General features: G+C 28.8%; 2 protein-coding genes across 2 annotated transcripts; one reads left to right on the top strand and one right to left on the bottom strand.

Annotated features, from left to right (window-relative positions):
• Positions 1 to 2,012: 2,012 nt before the first annotated feature.
• Positions 2,013 to 4,523, top strand: LOC109814806 (putative glycerol-3-phosphate acyltransferase 2). Its single transcript, XM_020379316.3, has 2 exons — positions 2,013 to 2,887; positions 2,995 to 4,523. Exons 1-2 carry the CDS (start codon positions 2,294 to 2,296, stop codon positions 3,892 to 3,894), a joined length of 1,494 nt encoding a protein of 497 aa, XP_020234905.1. The 5' UTR covers positions 2,013 to 2,293; the 3' UTR covers positions 3,895 to 4,523.
• A 9,603-nt stretch (positions 4,524 to 14,126) lies between these two features.
• Positions 14,127 to 21,439, bottom strand: LOC109814814 (uncharacterized). The gene is made up of 7 exons (XM_020379328.3): positions 21,240 to 21,439; positions 18,995 to 20,789; positions 16,955 to 17,010; positions 16,624 to 16,857; positions 16,218 to 16,509; positions 14,868 to 15,064; positions 14,127 to 14,512 (listed from the first exon to the last, which is right to left on the bottom strand). The coding sequence occupies exons 2-7, from the start codon at positions 20,609 to 20,611 to the stop codon at positions 14,359 to 14,361; spliced, it is 2,550 nt and encodes an 849-aa protein (XP_020234917.1). The 5' UTR covers positions 20,612 to 20,789; positions 21,240 to 21,439; the 3' UTR covers positions 14,127 to 14,358.
• Positions 21,440 to 22,796: the final 1,357 nt, after the last annotated feature.

Genomic DNA, 22,796 nt, shown 5'->3' with positions numbered 1-22,796 from the left:
TTTTAAAAGTATGTGCTCCATTACAAAATTTCATTGGTTTATTAATTAGCCAAATTATTGAGTCTGTGGTGCGTCGCAATTATTAATTTTATAAAATTATTAGAGGGTCACATAATCACTGTACGTTATTCCATTTTTGGATAAACATCTAATAAGTAATGTCTATTTAAATTTAAAGGATGAAAACAAAAATATTATAGTTGTATTGAAATTTAATGTTGAGAAAAATTAGAACAAGATATAAAAGTTGATTAATAATCACACCAACAAATGTGTAAGCATTATGAATAGATTAATTTTTAAATAGTGATATATGATCTATCTTAAATAGTGATATATAGTTTTCTTTTTTTAAAGTCTAATTTGATTTGTTTAATAAAAATATTAGATTTAAATTTTTAAAAAATATATTTATTTAAAAAGGTTAGACTTATATTTATTAAAAAAGTCTAGTAAATCTGATAAGTCAGCCTATTATGAATATAATATAACAAAAAAGTAATATATATATATATATATATATATATATATTATTTGAATAAAATTATCCTTTTATCATAATCTGCACATGAATATATGTTAGTATATATGCATGTGCATGAATTATCCTTTTAATAGAAAATAATTTCATCTATTTCTTCTTTATGACATTGTAGTGTACTTGATATTTGCATATCACCTAATGTGCAATTATTTTTTTTAGTTTATAAAGTGTTATCATAATTATTTTATTTTGTTAAAATATGAGTTGGTTATTTATAATATACCAAATTAGATATAGTAAATATTTAACATATTTTTTCCACGATTATTTTTTTTTCATTATAGATTTATAAACTTATGTCATTTGTGTAAATATATGCTAACATACATGACTATGCATGAATTGTTCTTTTAATATAAAATGATTCACTTTTTTTTTTCTCTTTGTAACATTGTATATATTTTAAATTTTAAATTTTAATAATATTAAATAAGCTATTTTTTATCATAAAAATTAAAAAATAACTTACAATGACGTATTTAAAAATAAATTTGTTGACATTTAAAAATTAACCTAATTATCATTATTAATATAAAATAAATTTTTAAATAAATTAATACATCATATTAAACTTAAAAAAATATAGTCTATAAAAAAATTTATAATAAATAATACGTCAAATTTTAATTTTAATTTTATAAAATAAATTCAATTTATATATTCAAAATCAGAACTATCTTAACTTATATATTTTCATTCCTAATAATCATGCAAAAGATTCACTTATTTCCATTCGTAATAATCACGTAAAAGATTTTAAATTATGTTTAAAATATACATTCATAAAATATCATGGTATCCATTGTGTGCTTGTATCATGTTGATAACGATCTTTGCATATTAATTTTACTTTTCTTTTTTATCACCTTTTTTTTTCTTTATTATTATATCACTTATCAAGTATGATTTTTTTTCAAGTAAACAGCTAAATTAATTGATCTTCTAAAATTAAAAAATTGTTAAATACATACTTAAAAGTATAAATTTACAATTATATTAATTAAAATTAAAAAAAAGTGTATGATTAAATAATAATATAAAAAATATACGCTCAAGGACCAAAATAACAATGAATAATTAAATTAAAGAATTTATTTAACATTCTAAATATTTATTTAACAAATTTTTAATTTTAAGAAATCAATATACCGGTGTCTTTCAAATTCAGGATGAAGGTGGGTGTTTATTATTTACATTTTTTTTCTTTCTCTCCCTTTTTCTTTCTTCATTTGTCTCTAAAAATTTGTGAATGATGTTTATTTATTTTTGATGAAAAAGATCTAAATGGGGTAATATATTACCATCAATACATTGATGAAAATAGTTCAGTAAGCATGTGAAGATGACACTGAACACACGTACGGTTGTGGGCTCGTGGGGATGGTTAATGGTGTCAGTACCTTAACAGTGTCTTTTATTAAACTACATGAACGTAACCCCAAAGTTGATAACAAAGAAGATATTCAAATTGCTAAACCATTGAATGGCCACATGACCTCTCAGCAACGTAATCTTTCCTTATTTAATTCTTAGGCTTCTGTGACCATTGATACATCACAGTCTACCAAGTCAAATCAAGTGATGCTAAAAGATATATATAAAATGTTCTTTCTCTTGTATGATTGTCAATTGCTACAGAATTTGCAAGCAGCGACCCATCACGTGAAAGGGTTCTGATTTTTTGATTCCAGTCAAACTGGTCTGGGGAGCCAGAAACAGCAAAGCCAAAATCACTTTCTTTGTTACACAATGAACCAAACTTTTAGCAAGATGAAAAGAGTGCACAAAATAGAAGAACTGGCTAATAAAACAGTGGTTTTTGATTTTGAGGGCACTCTGCTACGATCAGCTTCTTTGTTTCCTTACTTCATGCTGGTTGCTGTTGAAGCTGGTGGGTTACTAAGGTCTCTCATCTTGTTTCTCTCATACCCTTTGGTGTTGCTGGTGGGAGAAGATCAACTTGGCTTGAGCATCATGGTCTTCTTGACCTTTTTTGGCATCAGAAAGGACACATTCAGAATAGGATCAGCGGTTTTGCCAAAGTTCTTCTTGGAAGATATGGCGGAGGAAGGCTTTGAAGTTTTTAAGCGGTGTGAGAAAAAGGTGGCATCAAGTAAGTTGCCTAGGGTCATGGTAGAAGGCTTCTTGAAGGACTACTTAGGGGTTGAAGTTGTTGAAGCAAGAGACATTAAGTCCTTCAATGGTTACTTTTTGGGAATGTTTGAGAATTGGAAGGAAAACAAAACCCCTTTATATGAGGCTAAACAAGACACCGACAACAACATTGGTATTGTAGGTAGCCATATTGAGTATATTGGCCAAGAACTTTTCCCTCATTTCAAGGTTTGTCCATTTTTGAGCACATACATATATATATGATATTTCATACATGTGCTTTTGTGCACTTTCATATTTATAACTTAATTTTTCTAACTGCTTTCTTTCTGCAGAAGGTTTGCTTAAAGTTAAGTTGTGAGGAGAGGAGAAACTGGCATGTCCTTCCAAAAGAGAAGTACCCTAAGCCATTGATCTTCCATGATGGAAGGTTGGCTTTCAGGCCAACCCCTGCATCTTCTCTTGTTTTCTTAATGTGGCTACCTCTTGCACTATTTCTTTCAATCTTCAGATTCACTTTTGGCATAGCATTGCCCTTCAATGTGTCTGCACCAATATTGGCCTTCTCAGGGACAAGGACCACTCTTTCAAGGCTCCATTACCCTTTGTCTTTGATCCCAAACGAGAAAAAACAAAAGGGTATGCTCTATGTGTGCAATCACAGAACCTTGCTTGACCCTCTTTACATTGCATATGTTTTGGACCAACCTCTCTCTGCAGTCACATACAGCTTGAGTAGATTCAATGAGCTAGTTGCCCCCATCAGAACTATAAGACTAACAAGGGACAGAGATAGAGACAGAGAAACAATGGACAAATTGCTTAGCCTTGGCAACCTTGTGGTGTGTCCTGAGGGAACAACTTGCAGGGAACCTTACTTGTTAAGGTTTAGTCCTTTGTTTGCTGAACTCACAGATGACATTGTACCTGTGGCTGTTGATGTAAGGGTTAGCATGTTCTATGGAACAACGGCTAGTGGACACAAATGTTTGGACCCATTTTTTCACTTCCTGAATCCAAATCCTACGTACTCCATTAAAATCCTCGAGCGGTTACCACCCTCACAAACATGCCATGAAGGTGGAAAATCAAGAATTGAAGTTGCCAATTTTGTGCAACACGAGATTGGAAATGCATTAGGATTTGCATGCACCAGCTTGACCAGAAAAGACAAATATATGATCTTGGCAGGTAATGAGGGTGTCAATGGAGAGTCTTGCCATAACTGCCACTAGCTACTAGCCTTTGTATTTTACAGGAAAAATTATTACATAATGTAAAATGGTCATCGTATCAAATCATCTTATGATATGTAACTGCGTTTTATTAACTCATTTTCAGAAGTTTCATTTACATGCTAGATAGAGATTAGCAGGTTGGTGTGGTTCGTGACTATGTAATAATTTTTCCTTTTTAAGTATCCCAACCTTGTTTTAGTTTGAAATGCAAGTTATCAATGTTAGTGACCCAATGTTAGTGTGGGTCAGTGAAATAAAAGAGCTCCTCATGAGTGTTAATATGCGGTGAAATTTACATGTTTGCAGATTTTTCTTTTTTCATATAATTATCCACCAGAAAGTTTGACCAACTTTTAGTAGTGTATTTTCTATAAAAAAAACATGATTTATAAAATTTAATATGAAACTTTATTAAAGAAATTTGAAAAAAAAAATTGTATCCAAACTATCTATATATTAGTTGATGACATCAAAAGTTTTATATAAAATATGTGAAAGACTATAAATATTGATAATATTGTCAGGGACGGAGCCAGGATTTCAATACTGGGGGCCGAGAATAAATTCCAAAGTGATACCACATAGCAGGCCGTACCAGAAGTCCAAAAGTTGAATAAAAAAATAAATTTGGGTTATTCATTTAATTATACATATGAGTTTATATTAAAAATAGGGGGTGCCATATAGTAATATATATGTATATAAAAAAAAATTAAAATTGTTGGGGGGGCCGTGGCACCCGTAGGTCCCCCCTTGGCTCCGTCCTTGAATATTGTCCCCAGATATATTAGATAGTTGTTAAAGAGAATTAATGTAAGCCAATATTGCTGATAGGGACTTTGATAAAGACGAGAATGAATTATAAAAAGCAAAGTATCTTATCGGTAGTGATACAGAGTAAGATTAGGTTAAGGTGGTCTGTTCTCTCAGGGCTCTAATTTTAGGACACTAATTTTTTTAAGTCTATATAAATAAAAATAAATTTTTACATAATATTAAATTATATAAGAAGTATTATAAAAAAAAATTTAATTACTAACAATTAATCGATTGATAGATGATGATTTAATTTCTCAACAAATTTCTATTAAAATTTTGAAAAAATTTGTCCATAATTTTAGTAAAATAAATAAGTGATATTAAATGTAAAGAAGAAAGTATTATATAATATATTATTAATTTATTTCTTTTTATTTTTCTTAGTTTGAACTTCTCTTATTGTTAATAAATAAGAGTCACCTTGAATTTTCTATCTTTCTCTCTGTTTCTAACTCTCTTATTCTCTTTTTATTCTCTTAATCATGACATTTTCTATTTTACTCTAGAATATCAATTAATTTGCAAACACCCATTTGTTAGTTATCACAAATTTTTCTATAATATTGTTATTATTGATCTTTTTCATTACAACAAATTAAGAGTTTAATATTTAAAAATAAGCAATTAAAATCTCATTGTCTATTATAAGTAAAATTGATTTTATGTATATTAAAAAAATTAATTATCTGCAAAATTTTATTATATTATTTTTAAATTATCCTTGTTATAAATACTAAAAGAAGTACCGCAAATAAAAAATCAAGCATTAAAGGAGAAATATTTTTTTTAAAAAAAAGTATCATTAAATGAGACAAAGTAGTTGAAATTTGCTTATATTTAAGAAGAAAAAATATTATTTTTTTATTTATAATAGAGAACAAAGGAAGTACTCAATGAAGACTTTTTATTTAATTGATAGATTATAATTTAAATTTTTTTTTATACTTATCAAATAGTTTGAGTTTAAACATGTGGTTTAGAAAAAATTTTGGTTAGAAAAGAAAGAAATAAATTAAAATTAATATTGAATTTTTATATTTATTAAAAAAAAAACTTAGATCATTATCTTATTAGAACTTGAAATTATACTACAAACATCTTGAATCTTGTATAAAACACGATAATTCTTATGATCTTGATGGTGAAAAATCATTTAATAAATTAAAATTTATTAGAAAATTTTTTAAAATTTGAATTAAAATCAAGTTTTATGATATTGAGTACTTTAAAGATATTTAATTATTTTTCTAATACATGTATAAATTATAGAATAATTTTAACTATTTTTGTTGTTGTTACATCTAAAAAAAAGTATTTCAAACTAGTATTAATGAAGAGTCTTAATTAATAAGGTGAGCCTAGTATCTCACAAACACGCAAAATTAAAATGGTTAAAGCAACCGTAAACAATAAACATACCAACCAACTAACATGGAATAGTGTTAATGAAGAGTCTTAATAATAAAAAAGTTAGTAAGTAGGTGTACGTCGCAATAGAAACACTGACGGTTGTGAAGATGATTTGATGACACTATATTGTCTTAATCATACTTTTAGTTTTCATATTTTAATTTATTTGTCATTTTTTAATTATTTGTACTTAGTTTTCATTATTTTTTACTATTTTAAATTAGCTCATTCATATTGAGATTTTATTCAATAATTAATAAAAACATAATAAAAATGTGATATATGTGTGTTATACTAATATTAACATAAATAAATAAATATATATATATATATATATATTCATAATAAAAATATATAAAATAATTAAATAAAATAAAATTAGTTATATTTTTAATATTTTGTTTTTCATGCCTATCTAAATAATTTATATATTTTCCATTTACTAATTTATATAAATTAATAATGTGTGATACCTTTGTTATATTTCTAATAATTAATAAATTTAATTTTCAAATAAGAGACTTTATTTGAGTAATTAAAAATTATGAGGACTAAATCTAAATAATTAAAATTAGAATTTAAAATTCAGGCCATTGAAATGGTGGCATTACCTACGGGGTATCTCAAATGTTATTTTTTCACATCTTAATTTTTTTTAAAAAAATTGTATTTATATAATTTTTATAATAAAGTGAGATAAGAAAATAAAAAAAGGAAAAAAAAATAGAAGAAAATGACATAAGTTTATTAATAAGAAAGAGAAGGATAAAATAAAAAAAAAGTGTTGCAAAAATATCATTAAAAAATTATATTAAGAATAATATATGTCCTTTATTATTTACCTGTAAAAGGAAATAATAAACTAAGATAGACTATGTTATGTGGATGATATAATAGTCACATATAGTTCAAAAACTAAAGTCACAACTTTTATTCCATTAACAAAGTTTACCAGCAAAATCCACATGAGCATCACTAGAAAGCATTGAAAATGATGTTGAGATAATTACAAAGCACCATTGACTATGGTTTACCCTTTAAGAAACCATCTCACCTCACTCTTCAAGCTTTTTTTTATTCTAATTGGGGATCCAATCTTGATGACAGAGAGTCTACCACGGGATTTTGTGTCTATCTAGGTGACAATCTTATTTCATAGTGTTTCAGGAAGCAAAGAGCTATTTCTCGCAATAGCATTGAGGTTAACTTTTGAAGTCTTGCAGTTGTTATTGCAAAATTACTTTGGCTATAGTCCCTCCTTAGTGAATTAAGGGTCCCGTCTACAATTCCAAAAGCTTATTGTGATAATCTTGGTGTGGTTATGTTAGCAACTAATCCAATGATCCACAAGTTCCAAACATTTTGAACTCGACCTCTATTTTGTCAGGGACAAAGTCATTGAAGGAGTTGTCTAAGTCATCCATTTACCTGCACAATTTCAGGTTACTGATATCCTTACCAAACCCATCTCTGGCTCTCAATTTGAAGCCTTTCAAAGCAAACTCATGGTTACCTTAGGAGGTAACATGAGTTTGAGGGGAAGGGGTGTAAATGGAACTAATAAACTAAGATAGAATTTGTTATGATTTGTTATGCACATGTGTATTAGTTTTTTCCTTTTAACTATTATGACCACATTTATATAAGACTTTTATCCTTCTATCTGTAATTCATTCTATTCAATATCAATAATACAAAAGCACTTCTCTCTATTTTTTCTTTACCTTTCCTTCATCTATAACTAAACTCTAACATTACCTTCTATGATTTTTTTAATCGTTTTTTACATGTGTCACTTTAGTGATCAATGTATCATGTCATGATCAATTAGTAGAGTTATAAAATTTGTAAAATTAAAAAAAATCAAGTTATAAAATGTACAAATTTTAAAGTTGGGTGAGTAAATTCATAAAATCGTAAAAGACTTGTTAAATCAAAAGACGATATTGAATCCCTAAAGCTTTCAAATTTTAATGATAACAAACAAAACATTTTTTTAAGAGAAAATTTTTATTGTGAAATACTCATCAAACGAAACATAAGAAGCAATTCGTTACAAAGATATATGTTATCAGACGAAGCATCCAATTTGTCTTATATGTCTATCATTTATAATGATTAACCACTACTTTTTGCATGTTTTAGTGATTCCTTAATATATTGAACTAAGAAAACTCTTTGGAACTTAAAAATCTGTTAAAGAGAATGAAGCCATGTTTTGTGCTAAAATCAAGGACAAACGGATCCTTGAAATCATAGAGAAAGTTGGCAAAAGTTGATGTAGAATCTGCTTTTCGCTGACACACGCAATAGATAATTCGTTTGGTATCCTAAAGATGATAAATAATCTCTTTGATCAAATAAGAAGTGACTTAATTTGTTGTGTCACGTCTTCATAGGAAGATGAAACAACTTTGTAAGTCTTAATAACTCTAAGTTATAGGATTTGATCCTGGAGAGACTTGTCTGTAAAAGAATACTTGTAGTTTGAACTCGGATAAGCTTATTTGTAAAAGAATATTTATTGTCTGAGTCTAGAGAAGCTTGACTATAAAGGAATACTCGATTTTGAAGCTTGGAGAGGTTTTGTGTGAAAAGAATACTTGGATAGATTGTTTAAAGAGACAATTCAAAGAACACTCAGGTTTGAGCTAGAAGTGACTTATTGAAAGAATATTTGTATCTTGATTAAGATAATGAAACTCAATATGGTTAGATTGAAAACTAGACATAGTCTCAGTAATTAAGATAAACTAATATAAAAATATCTTATGTCCTGTTTACTCTCTCTTTTCTCCACAAGATTAGTGATATAATTAAAGTATAATTAAGCTTTTAATCTATAATTTAATATAACTAATGAAATTTGTAGTTAATTTTAAATAAAATTCATAAAATCGTGAAAGACTGACGATAAAAAAAATTATAATATTTTTTTAGTGAAAATTATTTCTTTTTCTGAGTTTATTCTGTCAGCAATTAAAAAATAAGAGAATAAAAAAAATATACTCCTATCAGTACTTTATATGTTCCTTCCATCTTAAAATAGTTGTAATTTTAGGTTTTTTTTAAAAAATCTCAAAATAATTAATATTCTCAATTTTTAATGTAATATTAATTTTATTTTTTTAATTTATTTCTTCATAAATTTTTCAATCTCTACAATTAAAAGTAATACTTTCTTTATTCTCACTTATACATAAGCCATAAAAAATGATTTTATAGATTAAAAAAATAGTTTAAGTGCATTAAATTTTACTAATTCTACAATATTCTTCTTAAATTTTCTTTTTAACTACATTAAAAGATCATTTTTGAGTCAAATTTTTATTAAAGGGGTGATTTTATTAAATAAAGTAAAAGTAGTTAAAAATTATTTATATTTAAGAAAAAAATATATTTTTTATTGCTTATACAAGAAAACAGACTAATAGAAGAGTACATAATTGAGAGAATGAAACTATTTTAATGAAATTATATTAAAAAAATAATATATTTATTGGTGTTCTTAATTTAAGTATAAAAACCTTGAAATCAACCATTTTGAGACAAAGAGGATGAGAAACAAGTGAGTACTCTTTTTTCTTTCCTAATTATAAGAAACGTAAACTTATTTTTAAGGTGTATTGATTGTTAATTTTTTTTTTTATATCATTTATTTATTATGAAATATATTAATAAGAAATCTAGTTATGTATCATGTAAATGAGTGCATTTGCTAATTTATTGTAAATACATGTTATATTTATTGGAAAAAAATAGGTTAAGATATTTGTTTTAGTCTTTATAATTTTACTAATTTTACTTTTTAGTCCCTATTGTTTAAAATATATTTGTTTTTAGTCGTTATACTTATAAAACTTTTAATCATTTTTAGTCTTTACCGTTAATGTATTTATAACGTTGTTTTCATGTAAAGATCACAAAAAAATTTGTATCTACAAATATTCGTAGATAAAATACACAACAAATAATAGATGAATACTTAAATGGGTACCTATAAAGATTTAAATTGATATATTCGTACCCGTTAATAAACAGGGACAAGAATGAATATCAAAGTACTTAGGAATAATCGGTAAATATCCGTTATAATAAAATTACTTAAATTTCTTTGTTAAAATATATTATGTGTTAAGTAAAAATATGATATTACTTAATTCTTTTTATATTTAGACTTGTGATATTGAAATATTATAATTTTTTTTAAAAATTTGGACTTGTTAAGTTGAATTATTTTAACTTATTAAATTTGTTTAAACATATGAGAATGATGTACTTTAATAATTAAATTTAGTTTTTAATTTTGAAACTTTGATTAATAAAATTATGTATAATATTTGAATAATTTCAATTTTGACTTTTAAACTATTATTTTTAAAGAAATTATTAAAATAAAAAAAATTATTTTAAAAAAATACTTATATTTTTAAGCAAATATTCATGGATGCTTATTGATATTAAAAAAATATATTTAAATATCCATTAAATGAATATTCACATGAATATAAAGATAAATATGAGACAAATATTTATCTGATAGAATAATAGAGAAGAGATACTACTTGTACTGATCTCGTCTAATTGACATTCCTATTTCCATGTGAGTGACATGAACTTATTAAGTTCATGTGGTCACAATATAGAATCAATGCATTAATTATATTTATTGAATTTTCAAAGTATAAGAAAAATTACAATAAAATAAAATGAGTATCAATTAATTGCATTAGTTATATTTAAAAAGTGCACGATAGTTATATTATTTAATAAAAAGTAATTAGGTTAATTTATGATGATAAAATAGAAAAAAATTTAAATTGTAAGTTTTTTTAAAAAAAAATTATGATGTTACTTTAACCATAATTTTCATCTCAACTTATATAATAATTATTATAATAAATAAAAAGATCAGCCTAGTAATTAAATGAGAAAAGACTGAAATAATTAGAAATATAAGAACCAATTCTCATTACAATCATCATTATTTGTCTATTGTACGAGTAAACCAATCTAATCTTATTAATTATTCCTACTTGCATGTGAGGGAATTCTATCAGAAACTTTTCAAGCCTTTATGTATTTTTGAAACAGTAGTGTTATTTAGTACGAACTGGTCGTTACGAAATGAAGTACAAAGTAATAAACATTAATCATACATGGGTCCTTATTAATTTTTTACATTAACTCATACCCTTCTTATACGTACATTCTTAACCAATCAAATGCTTCTTAATGTTTTGACGAGAAAGATATTCATACAGCATTTTTCTTTCTAAAATTTGGGATTCTAACCTTTCCCTCCTTTCTAACATAGATAATAATGCTAATAATCGTTTTGAGAGTATTGGTTGGCAGAGATTATTTTGCCCCACTCCTAAACGTGTAATGCACTCCAACAATCAATTATGTAAAAATGTGAAGGTTTAAATATATCCTCTTAGTAATTAATTCTGCTATTAATTATAGAGGTCCAATGGTAATGTCCTCTTCGTCCTTAGTTTGATATTGTCAGGATTTAATTTAGTTTCCTCTCTAAGCAGCCAGAGTCTCACTGCGGTAATTTCAGATAAATTCTTTCAAAAGTAAAAAAAAAAATTGTAGAAAAAGTGAAATAATTTCTTTTATAAATTCAAATTAACTTATACATAAGTTTAGTATTTTGTAAAATCTTTTTTTTTTCCTCCCTTGAGTATCCACCGTCGATAACAGTGAAGGGTGAGATAGCTGGCCCTAAAATTTAACGCGGCCGCATACACAAGTCAAGATTCGAACTCCTGACTTTGTTTAAGCGTAGATCAACCCCTACCGTTAAACCACACGCTTGGAGTTTTTTAAAATCTTATTTGTTACTTATGATTAAGTGTAATTTATGAAAAAAAAAAAAATTTCTCTTTAAAGTGTGTGTTTTTTTTTATTTAAATTATTCAAATAGATTATAATAGTTTTAGATGTCGGTGGTCACTAAACAATGGTGGAGAATCACGGGGATAATGTCGGGGGCTATTAATACCTAATTTTTTTTACTGTGTAGTTTATTTTCTTTAGGCCCGTTTAACAATTAAAATAAATAAATAAATAAAATCCTCATTTTGAATGACAAGATTTTTCATAATAGAGCTTTCAATTCAATGGCATTATTTTGATGGCTACTCCAATCTTTTTATTCAAGCTCCGCTTCTGTCACTAGGCTATGGTCCCTCACGTGTATAAGATTCATAGGAAAAGACAAGATATTTAATAAACCGGACAATGATCATGCTGGGTTGGATCAACACCCACATCAAATATATAATCTTTTGTAAGATTTCTCCTCACCCTTTTAGGTATAAGGCTATCAGATTTTTAATTACCTAATTTTGGATCGATTTGCTCTATGTACGAATGAGAATATGTACAACCCTAACTATATCACTGAAATTAATTAGGTGAATGATTAAGACTGTTTCTATACAGTCCAGAAGGATTTTTTTTTAAGAGGTTCTTTACTAAAAAGAAAAAGTATTTTTTGACTAAAAAATCTCTTAAAAATACTTTTTAAATTTGTATACAAACGTTAAAATTAATTAGGTTGACCTCAATTAAATTATAAGAGATATTAATTTAATTCACGCAATATTTTAAAATTAACAGTTAAATATTAATTTACCCTCACAAAACATAACTTCTATTAAACAAATATTTAAGGATAAGACATTAATAAGAAAATAATATTAATTTGGTCTCTCAATAACATAAAAGTATATTAATTTAATTATTTATCTTAAAATATTGAAGTTATTTTAGTACCTCACGTGACATTATCATTATTTTTTTTTTCACTATACTTGTACACAGAATAATAATTTTCTTGTCTATAATTTTGTGTCTAAATTTTTTTTATCAAGAAAAATATTTAATATCTTATATTTAGTTAATTATGTCATTATACGATTAATTTTCTCTTATTTCAATTATAAATCCAATTGAAAGAATTGGATTGAATCTTCTTATTCAACACTTATGCTCGTTATTCAAATACTAAAGTTTGATCCCAGTCTTAAACATAAAATTGTAAATGGAAGTATTGTTTTACTTCTATAAAGATCGACTCGATGAAAAAAAAATCACAACACATTATTATGTGAAATGTTTTTTTTTTTTTTTTTTGGAACAAATGTATATAATTACCACAAGTTTTATGTTTTCTAACTATGCATCTATACTTAATCGGAACATAACTTTACCCAAAAGATTTAAATAGTAAACATATACCTCAATTTTTTTGCAGAATATATTTTCCCATTCGATTTTTATAATCCTTTCCTAGAAGCGTACATGTTTTTTGTTTAGGGTTTAGGGTTGGGCATATAAACTTCTAGATGATGAATCAAAAACTTATTGGCCACTTCAATTTGTTCGTGAGACATCCTGGCACTGTGGATAAACTTAACTTAATTGGTTGTTTTCAAGACCAATTATGACCGATATATATGACGATCCAAGTATCCTGTCCCGTGTTTCACACAACTTTTAACTTCTAAGGCACAAGAACTGAATGTAAATGTAGTCTATTTACATCAAAAGGCAAGCTCGGAGAGGGTACAACTACTAGATAAAACCCCTATTGTTATGCACGAATCATAATAGCACCATACTTAGGTACATGACCATATATTGTTTGTGAAACGTTTTGTATTAAATATAAATGCATATTATAGAGATGGAACTCCAACTCTAATTAGAGAATACGACCAACAATATCTATAGTCCTGTATCTAAATTTTGTCCATCATAATACAAGTGCATACAACAATATATCTACTTGAACTTGGCAAGAACAAGACCACCAAAAGCTCAGAAATATAGAACCATGTATGTATACACTATACAGTGGTGCAAAAATTTAAATGCAAGAGTTGGCAACTTGGCATCGCCTACTATCCCCACACTCACAGTCAAACGCTTAAATGCGACTTGCGGAGTATATTTGATGGGCCATTATAACTTGGATTCCATAATAAATGGCACCTAGAAGTTAGTGTAGACATTAAGAGAGAAGACGCAAAATAAGAACAATTTTTTTCTCGGGACTTATTGACCTAGAGCTACATCGTGTACCTTCCGACAGAGATGTATGAAATTGACACCGAAGTTAACATACGCTATTGATTACATTGATGCTAATATGTATAACAGGAATCAATTAATATGAATACAGGCGTCGTATTGACAAAAAAATTATAGCACACACTAGCAGTTCAAACCCCAGTCATAAGGCTGATATATCACCTTCAACTCAGAAGTGGCAAGCAAGTCCAACAATAATTCTGAGTCAGCTGGATCTAAGTAAATTGACACATGCTTCAGGACCTCTACCTCACTCTTACCGAAATCTACACTAAACCTGAGTATCAATAAGGAGAAACTTTACAATCCTCAAAATAAAATATCAATTGCTACTACTCGTTAATTATAAACTATTTCATTTAATAATCATACAAATAAAATCACCATAGGGAATGCATGTATATATATTCAAAGTTTTGCATAAATACATAAATGTATATAGTTCAAGGGATACTGCCAGCCAGTCCAACATGTAAAATCTTAAATACTTTGAAGCATTCAAGTATAGATTTTGAGAAGTTTACCTTCTCGATGTGAAAATGTGTTTGTGAACATGAAATATTCAACGATTTCTTACTTTCAATTAACCTATAAGCACATCAATCATATTCAGAGTGGCCGAAAGAACCTACCATTTAAGGATCATACTGGCATATGCAACCTTTGCAGTAAAATCTATTGAAAGGCCTCCACTTCTTAGGAAATTACGGGCTGCATCCACTAATTCTTTGTCAATGTCCCCAGGAGAATAGCACCGAAGTGCTGGTCCAGATCGAGTACCACATACTAAAGCAAAATGAATAAGGGGCTCATGGAAAGGGAGGGCCACCTAAAAAATGGAATGAAAAGTAAGCAACAAATCAGTAGCTCTGCTAATGGTAACTTCTTGGTGACCAAGCACCCAAAGATAAAGCTTAAGCTTTGCAAATTTGCAGAAAATAAAACAAAAGAAAAACATTAAGACTGTATTTAGTTATCCGTTTAAAGGTTTTATAATGTTTGTTTCCACTTTCCAATGCCTGAAATGCAAAAGTTACAAGGATGTTACTTTGAAGTTAACGTGGGTTATACCGAACTTGATTTTTATCTAAACACATACTTAGTGTCGTAGTAGGTAGTAATCAGGAACTAAAGCAACATAATTTAGGAAGAGAATTAAGATAGGTTGAAGTGAAATGATTAAAAAAAAAAAGGAGTTCTAGGTTTAGGAACCTCTTAAATATGAAATTATAATATGATGACTAAAAAATGCCAAGTAGTTGTTAGAATAACATGCGGTTCATGTATCACATGTTAAATGAGGTGATGCATCGCATGTTAAATGCAGTTAGTTTTTATAGGCATTAATATTTAGGGAGTAGCACCTATTTACACTTTTCCTAGGAGTAGGAGATAATCCCCCACAGTATATAAAGTCTATATATATAGTTGTTCTACATAACCTAAGTATCTTAAAATCAATCAATTTCACTTAAGCATTTCCTTCCTTTCCCCCTCTCTTCCAGTCCCTCAAAATTCAACAGAATTCCCTATTTATGCTAGATTTATAAGCATATTATTGAACCTAGCCCAATATTTCAAGGCGCAAATTATCTTAAGCAGTTGAACCCAAGTCAAATCACATGCTAGTCATGTAAACACTTACTACAAGAATAAAAAAAACTTGGAAGTCAGAATATAATAGAGCTCCCGCATTACTAGGTCACTAAAATTCCAATATAGGAGTTGTTAAGAGAAAAGGAAAAGTTCAGGTCTAAAGAATAAAGAGCATAAACTTTGAAGAACCTTTTATGTCAATACTTAAACAAAGGTGCTTTTTTTATGGATAAAGACTTAAACAAAGGTCTTGATGTCAGTATGAAGTAAATCTAACACCATGGGAATGGAAGCAAAACTTAATCATTAATGAACACCTTCTCTTTCAAGTTTGAATGGATAAAGAACATAGAATCAAAAATGAATAAAGAAAATGGATATCTTACCCTTAAACGTTTATCTTTTGCACTAAATAGCTTCATAAGGGTATATGGTGGTCGCTGGTTCCCCCTCAAAATGCCATTTTGAATAGCTGAAAGTGAGTAGGTGGATGCACCAATAACATATTTAAAGTCTCCAAACAATTTCCTTCTTTCCAGCACTCCAGAAGGGTGACCCCATACTAAAATTGCATGGATGGTCATCATATTATATAGATTAATAAAAAAAGCAAGCTTCTCTTCTCTAGACAAATTCCATATTTCCCCTCTTTGGAGCTCTTCTACTATTCTTAGATACCTAAAACAAGTGTTGTATAAATAAGTGTAAAATTCTACTAACAACTAAATGGATTTTCGTTATTAAATAGCACTTCTGAGTTTTAAAGTAAACCAAAAGACAGAATAAAAAAACCTTGCAAACTCCTCACTTCCATGCATACTTCTGTAGTCAACATGACGTCCATCTTCAGAGGCATAGGCTTCAAACATTGCATAGGACAAAAGCCTCAGCCTGGATGCAACTTCTGTTATAGGCTTAAGTTTCACAGTAATTATCCCTCTCGGAATGTTATAACAAAAAGATGCCACAATTGGATCATCATCCAAAAACCGATACAGGTGATTGCCATCCTCAAATAGATTCTCACTAAAGCAAAACAAAACCGTTGAAACAGGTAAGAATTTTCAGTTTTGTTTTAAAAAAAATGGAAAGTGGAAAAACCAAATGGAGTACTTGGACTCACTCAAGAACATGCTGAAAGAAGAGTTTGCTGGCAAGTTTTCGTGCAAACTCAACAGCCTATACCATCAGACAAGAATAAGGAAGATAGAAAAGACATTCTGAAGATAGAAATTGAATTAAATGAGTTGGATAAACAGTGGATGATATGTTTGATCATGTGATTGTAAATGTAAGAAGACTAAAATTTCAAAAACAAACAGGTGCACCAGAAAAAGCTTTTGAACAAGATACATATCACAAATATTAGAAGTTAAATTCGTTGATAGGATCGAACAAACCATAATGCATTTGCAACTCTAACTAACATTGTAGACACATCAATCAAATGACAACTTTATTGTTGCATTACATCAATTTCATTAACATTAGGTTTCAAAAGTCTCAAACACTCACCCCAATAGTTTGTTCAATTTTAAGAAAATATTAATGTAGATAAACATGCTTATGAGTGCGTATGGGTTACAGAGATTAAGTGCATCAGTTAATGTTCACAACAAAGCAGTGTCACTACAGCACAGACTCAAAGTACAAATTAACTTTGTTTTTAACCTTAAAAAAATATCTCCCCTTCCAATCCCAACATGGAATGAAGCAAATATAAAAAAGCATGCCACCAAAAGAATTAGCAAAGTTCAAGAAAATAAGCTTTTTTTTTATCTCTTATTTTGGATAAAGGTGGATTGCCAGTCAATTCAAACTAGAAATATGTTAAATAAACCACAAAAATCATAGAAGCAGAAATCAACTATTAAAAGCCATTGCTACAACCTGAAAGATTAAACACATAAAAGAGAAAAACTATAAAAGAAAACAGAATCAACATGTGCAATAAGGTAGTTGCCTCAAACAAAGTATAGACCACGAAAAATCAATCAAGTCCCCAAATTATATAATCTTCATCTATAAAGAAAACTTATAGACAGGGAGACATATATTTTGTCTTTTGTTTGCAATAGTAACAAGCCATGGTGGGAAAAGAATGAAAAAAGAAAAAAGGATGAAAGGATAGAAAAACAACCCAGACCTGAAAGCCATCATCTGATAAAAAGGATAAATGATAAATTTAGTCCCTATATTTGAGACTGTTTCATTTTAGTCTCTTCGTGAAAGAAAAAAAAACTATAATTTGATCCCTATATGGAAAACTGTTTACAAATTAGTCCCTGCCACTTATTAAAGTTACATGATGATAGATTTCTTTTTCATAAAAGGACCAAAACAAAATATGATATGTAAAGTGTAGTAAAGTGAAGGTATGAAAATCTAGAATTTTTTTTTATGCAGAAAACAAAAATGAACTGTACAATTTTCACATAGGAACTAAAAGAATAAATAATGTCAAATATAGAGGCTAATCTAATAGCACTACAACTTTAGCAAACGGCTATGGCAAGGATCAATCCATAAACATTTTTCATGTACGAATTAAAATGTAGAGAATTATTTCATATAGGAATTAGAAAGAAAAATGATGTCAAATCTGAAGAACAAATTTTTAATTTAATCCAAATGATATCTTCAAAACAAAACTGCCAAATACTTAGTGATATGTTAATAAAGACATTAATAACAGGTAGTGATATACATATAACAATTCATACAACCATTTGTACAACATTTTTTTTGTCTATCTCTCTCCACCGCATCATTTATTACATCTGAAATTTCTCTCTTAATTGTACAAATTGTCATGCAATTTGTTGTACAAGTACCATTTCTAGAATAGGAATTACAATCCCATGGCCCTACAAGTTAAACAGACATTAAACTAGACCACGGTCTTCATATTTTCTGTGATCAAAAGAAATCAAGATCAATTAGATTCTCGTTTCTCAAACATTGATCGCATTCAACTTAATAATAAAGCATTAAATTATGAGACACCACACAAAAGGACAAGCCTTCTAGAGCGCTAATTGCATCACTACTCTTGTTTGAGGCAATCAAATTCTACATATGCAGCAAATGATTACACTTGAGGGCATATACATTGGTTGTTAACATGCACTAGAAAGTGTTTGAAACTTGAGGTCAAGCTTACCTCTTTCCTTTCCAAATATTGATCTTCTGACAAGAAGTCCACAGCTTCAGAGCCAAGAAAGCAGTTAGGAAACCTTCGCATTTTGCAAAATCGGTCCTTCACAACAATACATTCTTTCATTTTGCGGACAATTAGAGCCATTTCATCAAGTGCTCCCCTACTGGATGCATCATCCTCTCCAGAAAGTGGTGGAACTGGGCATTCAAATGATGGTGCTTCATTAATAAGGTAGTCAATCTTCTCATTTAGCTTGCCAGACTCATTTAAGGACTTTAGCGAACTCAAGCCTCCAATAAGTATTTCATTGAAGAAAACCTTGGGAACAGAAGTAGATCCAGAATTCTTCTCCAGTTCCATCTTTCTACTGGGATACACATCAATGTTGATTTCCGCATATCTAAGCCTTTTCATATACAAAAGCTTCCTAACCTCTTTACATTCTTGGCACCCTAGTCTTGTGTACAATATAACCCTTCCTTTCATAGCTATGGGTACTGGTGGACCTTCAGTCATAGGTACCTCCGTCAGGACAGTTTTATTTTCAGCATCAACATCAGATGACATTTTAATATAATTTAAGGGATTCCAAGTTGTTTTCTCCACTGTCTTCTCAGAAACCTCTTTGGTTTCACTGTCTCTTGAAAGATCTGAAGCATCGTTACCTACATCACCAGAATTACTCACAGTACATTCATCTCTTTTTCCAGACAGGTGACGCAGTACAATGGAGACTGCTATTATACTTTTCTCCCTCACAAAGTTTCTAAGAGAAATAGCCTTATCAACAACACGTGGAGCCTCTGGATTGGTATCCAAAGCACGCATAGATGTGCTGCAGCCAGCTTCACTGCTATGAACCTCAGATCCACCAACTACAGGCTCCAAATTATTATCCTCTGAAGTTTTCTCTTTCTTTTGATTCATTTGTGCAGATTCCATGCTTCTACTGTCATCCTCCTCTATAGCCAAGCCATGGTGTTCGAAATTACTATCTAGACTTACTTCTTGACTTTTAGGCTCAAAATCTCCACTGTTGTCTACCTTAACACCAGAATTCTCTTGTCCAAGAATATCAACTTGATTTTCAGATTTCATTGAATCACTCCCATGCTCCATTTGAAACCAGTCACCTGGAACAGTACTGATCTCCAAGTTTTCTTGTGGAGATCCACACTGCAAATCACAACTATCGCATACTCTCCGAGCCAACTGAGACTCTTCTGTCACATTGTCCTTTGTTTCCTCATGACTACTCAAATCTACATCTACCACCTCATCTATCTTGTCTAACATATTTTCTTGCTCATTGTCAAACTTGCGGCCATCATGACCAGTATTTTGAATTTTCTCCTCTTTGGATTCCTTGTCATGATCTTCACTCTGAACGGTAAAAGCACCTCCTTCCAGATTTTCAACAGCTTGAGAAGTTACATTGTCCAATACATCATCTTGATCGTTAACAAACTCAGTGCCATCGCAGTCTACATTTTGGGTTTCCAGACACACCGAGTGTTTTTCCCAATCTTCTTCACTCCGAGCAGTAAAAAAATCTCCTTTTACCTCTCCAACAGCCGGAGGACTTGCCTTATTTGCCTCCACTAGCTCTGTCTTTTCCATGGTGAATGCAGCCTAGAGGTAGTATGCTAGTTCATGCAACCAAGAATCACATTTTCCACGTGCTATATAATGTAGGTACCGCAACAAACTTAGACAACACATAAACTAAAGACACTGTTGTCTCCCTATCTAAACCAATGATAAGTGTGCCATACTCAAACGATAACCCAAAGCATACCTGGAAGTTACACCAAATTAAGAGTCAAAAAGTTAGAGCTAGTAAGTTGAACATAAATAAATAAAATAAAATAAAATAAAATTACTGCAAGAGTAACAAATTTCCCATTTTATTACAAAATTCCAAAATTGTCTTCACTTCCACGATTGACTTTCCTAATTAAGTCCCTGATTCATTTTACCTATGACATGACTACAAGGGGCTAGGAATTTACAAACAGAACCAGAAGTTGTGCAAAAATAATACCTAATTAATTCTATACGGGAATTTCGACATCAGAACTCGGAATACAGGTTTCTGACCATATAACAGGCGGAAAAAAAATGCCAAAGAGTTATATAGAAAAAGATTATAACAATACGGAAACCTAGAATGAGTAAATTCATGAGTCAAAAAAGTTAACAGCAATCATAAGAAAACACGAGGGGAAAGCGAGAGGGAAGAACTTACGGATCCGAAGGGAATTGATGCAAAAAGTTTGAGGAAAGGGGTTAGGTTTTTGTTGCGTTTGAGGTTTGAGTAGAAAGTCGAAAGTCGAAGGTTGGAAGGGGAGGATGATTCAGACATGCAGGAGGTGCGGGAGAAGCGGGAAGTCCGTGGGCATAAACTTAAATTCGTACCAAAAACAATTTCATTTACATCAACGTCTTAACACCACGTAAGTGTAACACCCATAATTCTCATATATTATTATTTAAAAATAACTATTTAGAAATTATTTTATATATAAATTTTTATTATAATTAGAGTAAGTTCATAATCATCCATGACCTTAGGAATTTTGTATGTTGGATATTACCATCAATGTATTGAGGATGAAGTAGATACACACAACTATATAATTATGACCGATCCTATTGAATATTTGACTAGATAAAAGCAGAGATAATTGATACCTATAATATAATGATTGATTGATTTTTATGTACTTTTATGTCATAAGTTTTTAGATTTGTTCATTGAACAAATCGTTACCATATATATAAAGAGTAAAAGTATAAGAATCTTTTGATACGTGATTTGAGAAGTGTGATATAAACTAAAGTTATAGGTGTATGTATATTTATATTAAATTACATCGATATAAATTTTATAATTATTATATTATTTAATAATTTATATAAAAATGTAAATTTTATTGATTTAAATATTTAATTATAACATTATATTTTATTGAATGTTTATATTAAATTTTGTTCAAATTAAATAAAAATAAAAAAAGATAACTAAATTATTTATATTTTATTATATTTTGAAGAGTATATATTGTGATAATTTTCATTTATATGAATAAAATATTAAATAATTTTATATTAGTATCTTTTTTTGCATATATGATCTAGGTAGAAGTAACTTTTGAATTTAATGTTGAATTAACAAATTCACTTTTTATATAAAGTTATTAAACGATATAAAAGTTGTAAAAGTTATATCGATATAATTTGATCTTTCCCTTTTTATGATATATGTTTAGATATTGACCAACTTTTTTTTCATGCAAAATCAAGTTGTGAGACAATTTTCACTTCCTATGTTTGTTCTCTTCATGTTGTGTTTTGTTTTGGTTGGATGTCATTTGGAGGTAAGGTTCATGCAAATGTTAAAAATTATGTGAGAAATAAAGTTTAAGTTTCTTGTACATTTTAGGTTTATGTTCTTGTACACGTGACATTGGGGTATGGAAAAGACTTTTTTTTTTAGTTGTTTTCAAATTTCTTTTTTATTTAAATTAATGGTTTATTTTTAATTTTGAAACTCATTTGTATAAGTCTTTGGAATGTATTTTCATCTACTTATTTTGTTTTTATTTTGTTAAAATTTTATTTTAAAAAAAGTAAGTGATGTAAACCTCTTATCCAAAGGAGTATTTGTATTAATTATACTTGAGTTGTATTTATGTTATAAATATGCAATAAAAGAAAATAATCACAAAAAACACTTTGAAGTAAAGAGTATTTGGATAAGTAAAAGTGTCACAACATGTGTGCTTGGATGAATAAATAAGAA

Source organism: Cajanus cajan, chromosome 9 (assembly GCF_000230855.2).
Source record: "Cajanus cajan strain Asha chromosome 9, NIPB_CcT2T_4, whole genome shotgun sequence".
Classification (NCBI taxonomy): domain Eukaryota; kingdom Viridiplantae; phylum Streptophyta; class Magnoliopsida; order Fabales; family Fabaceae; genus Cajanus; species Cajanus cajan.
Note: the sequence above shows the minus strand (reverse complement) of the source record. Positions and strands in the feature narration are given on the sequence as shown.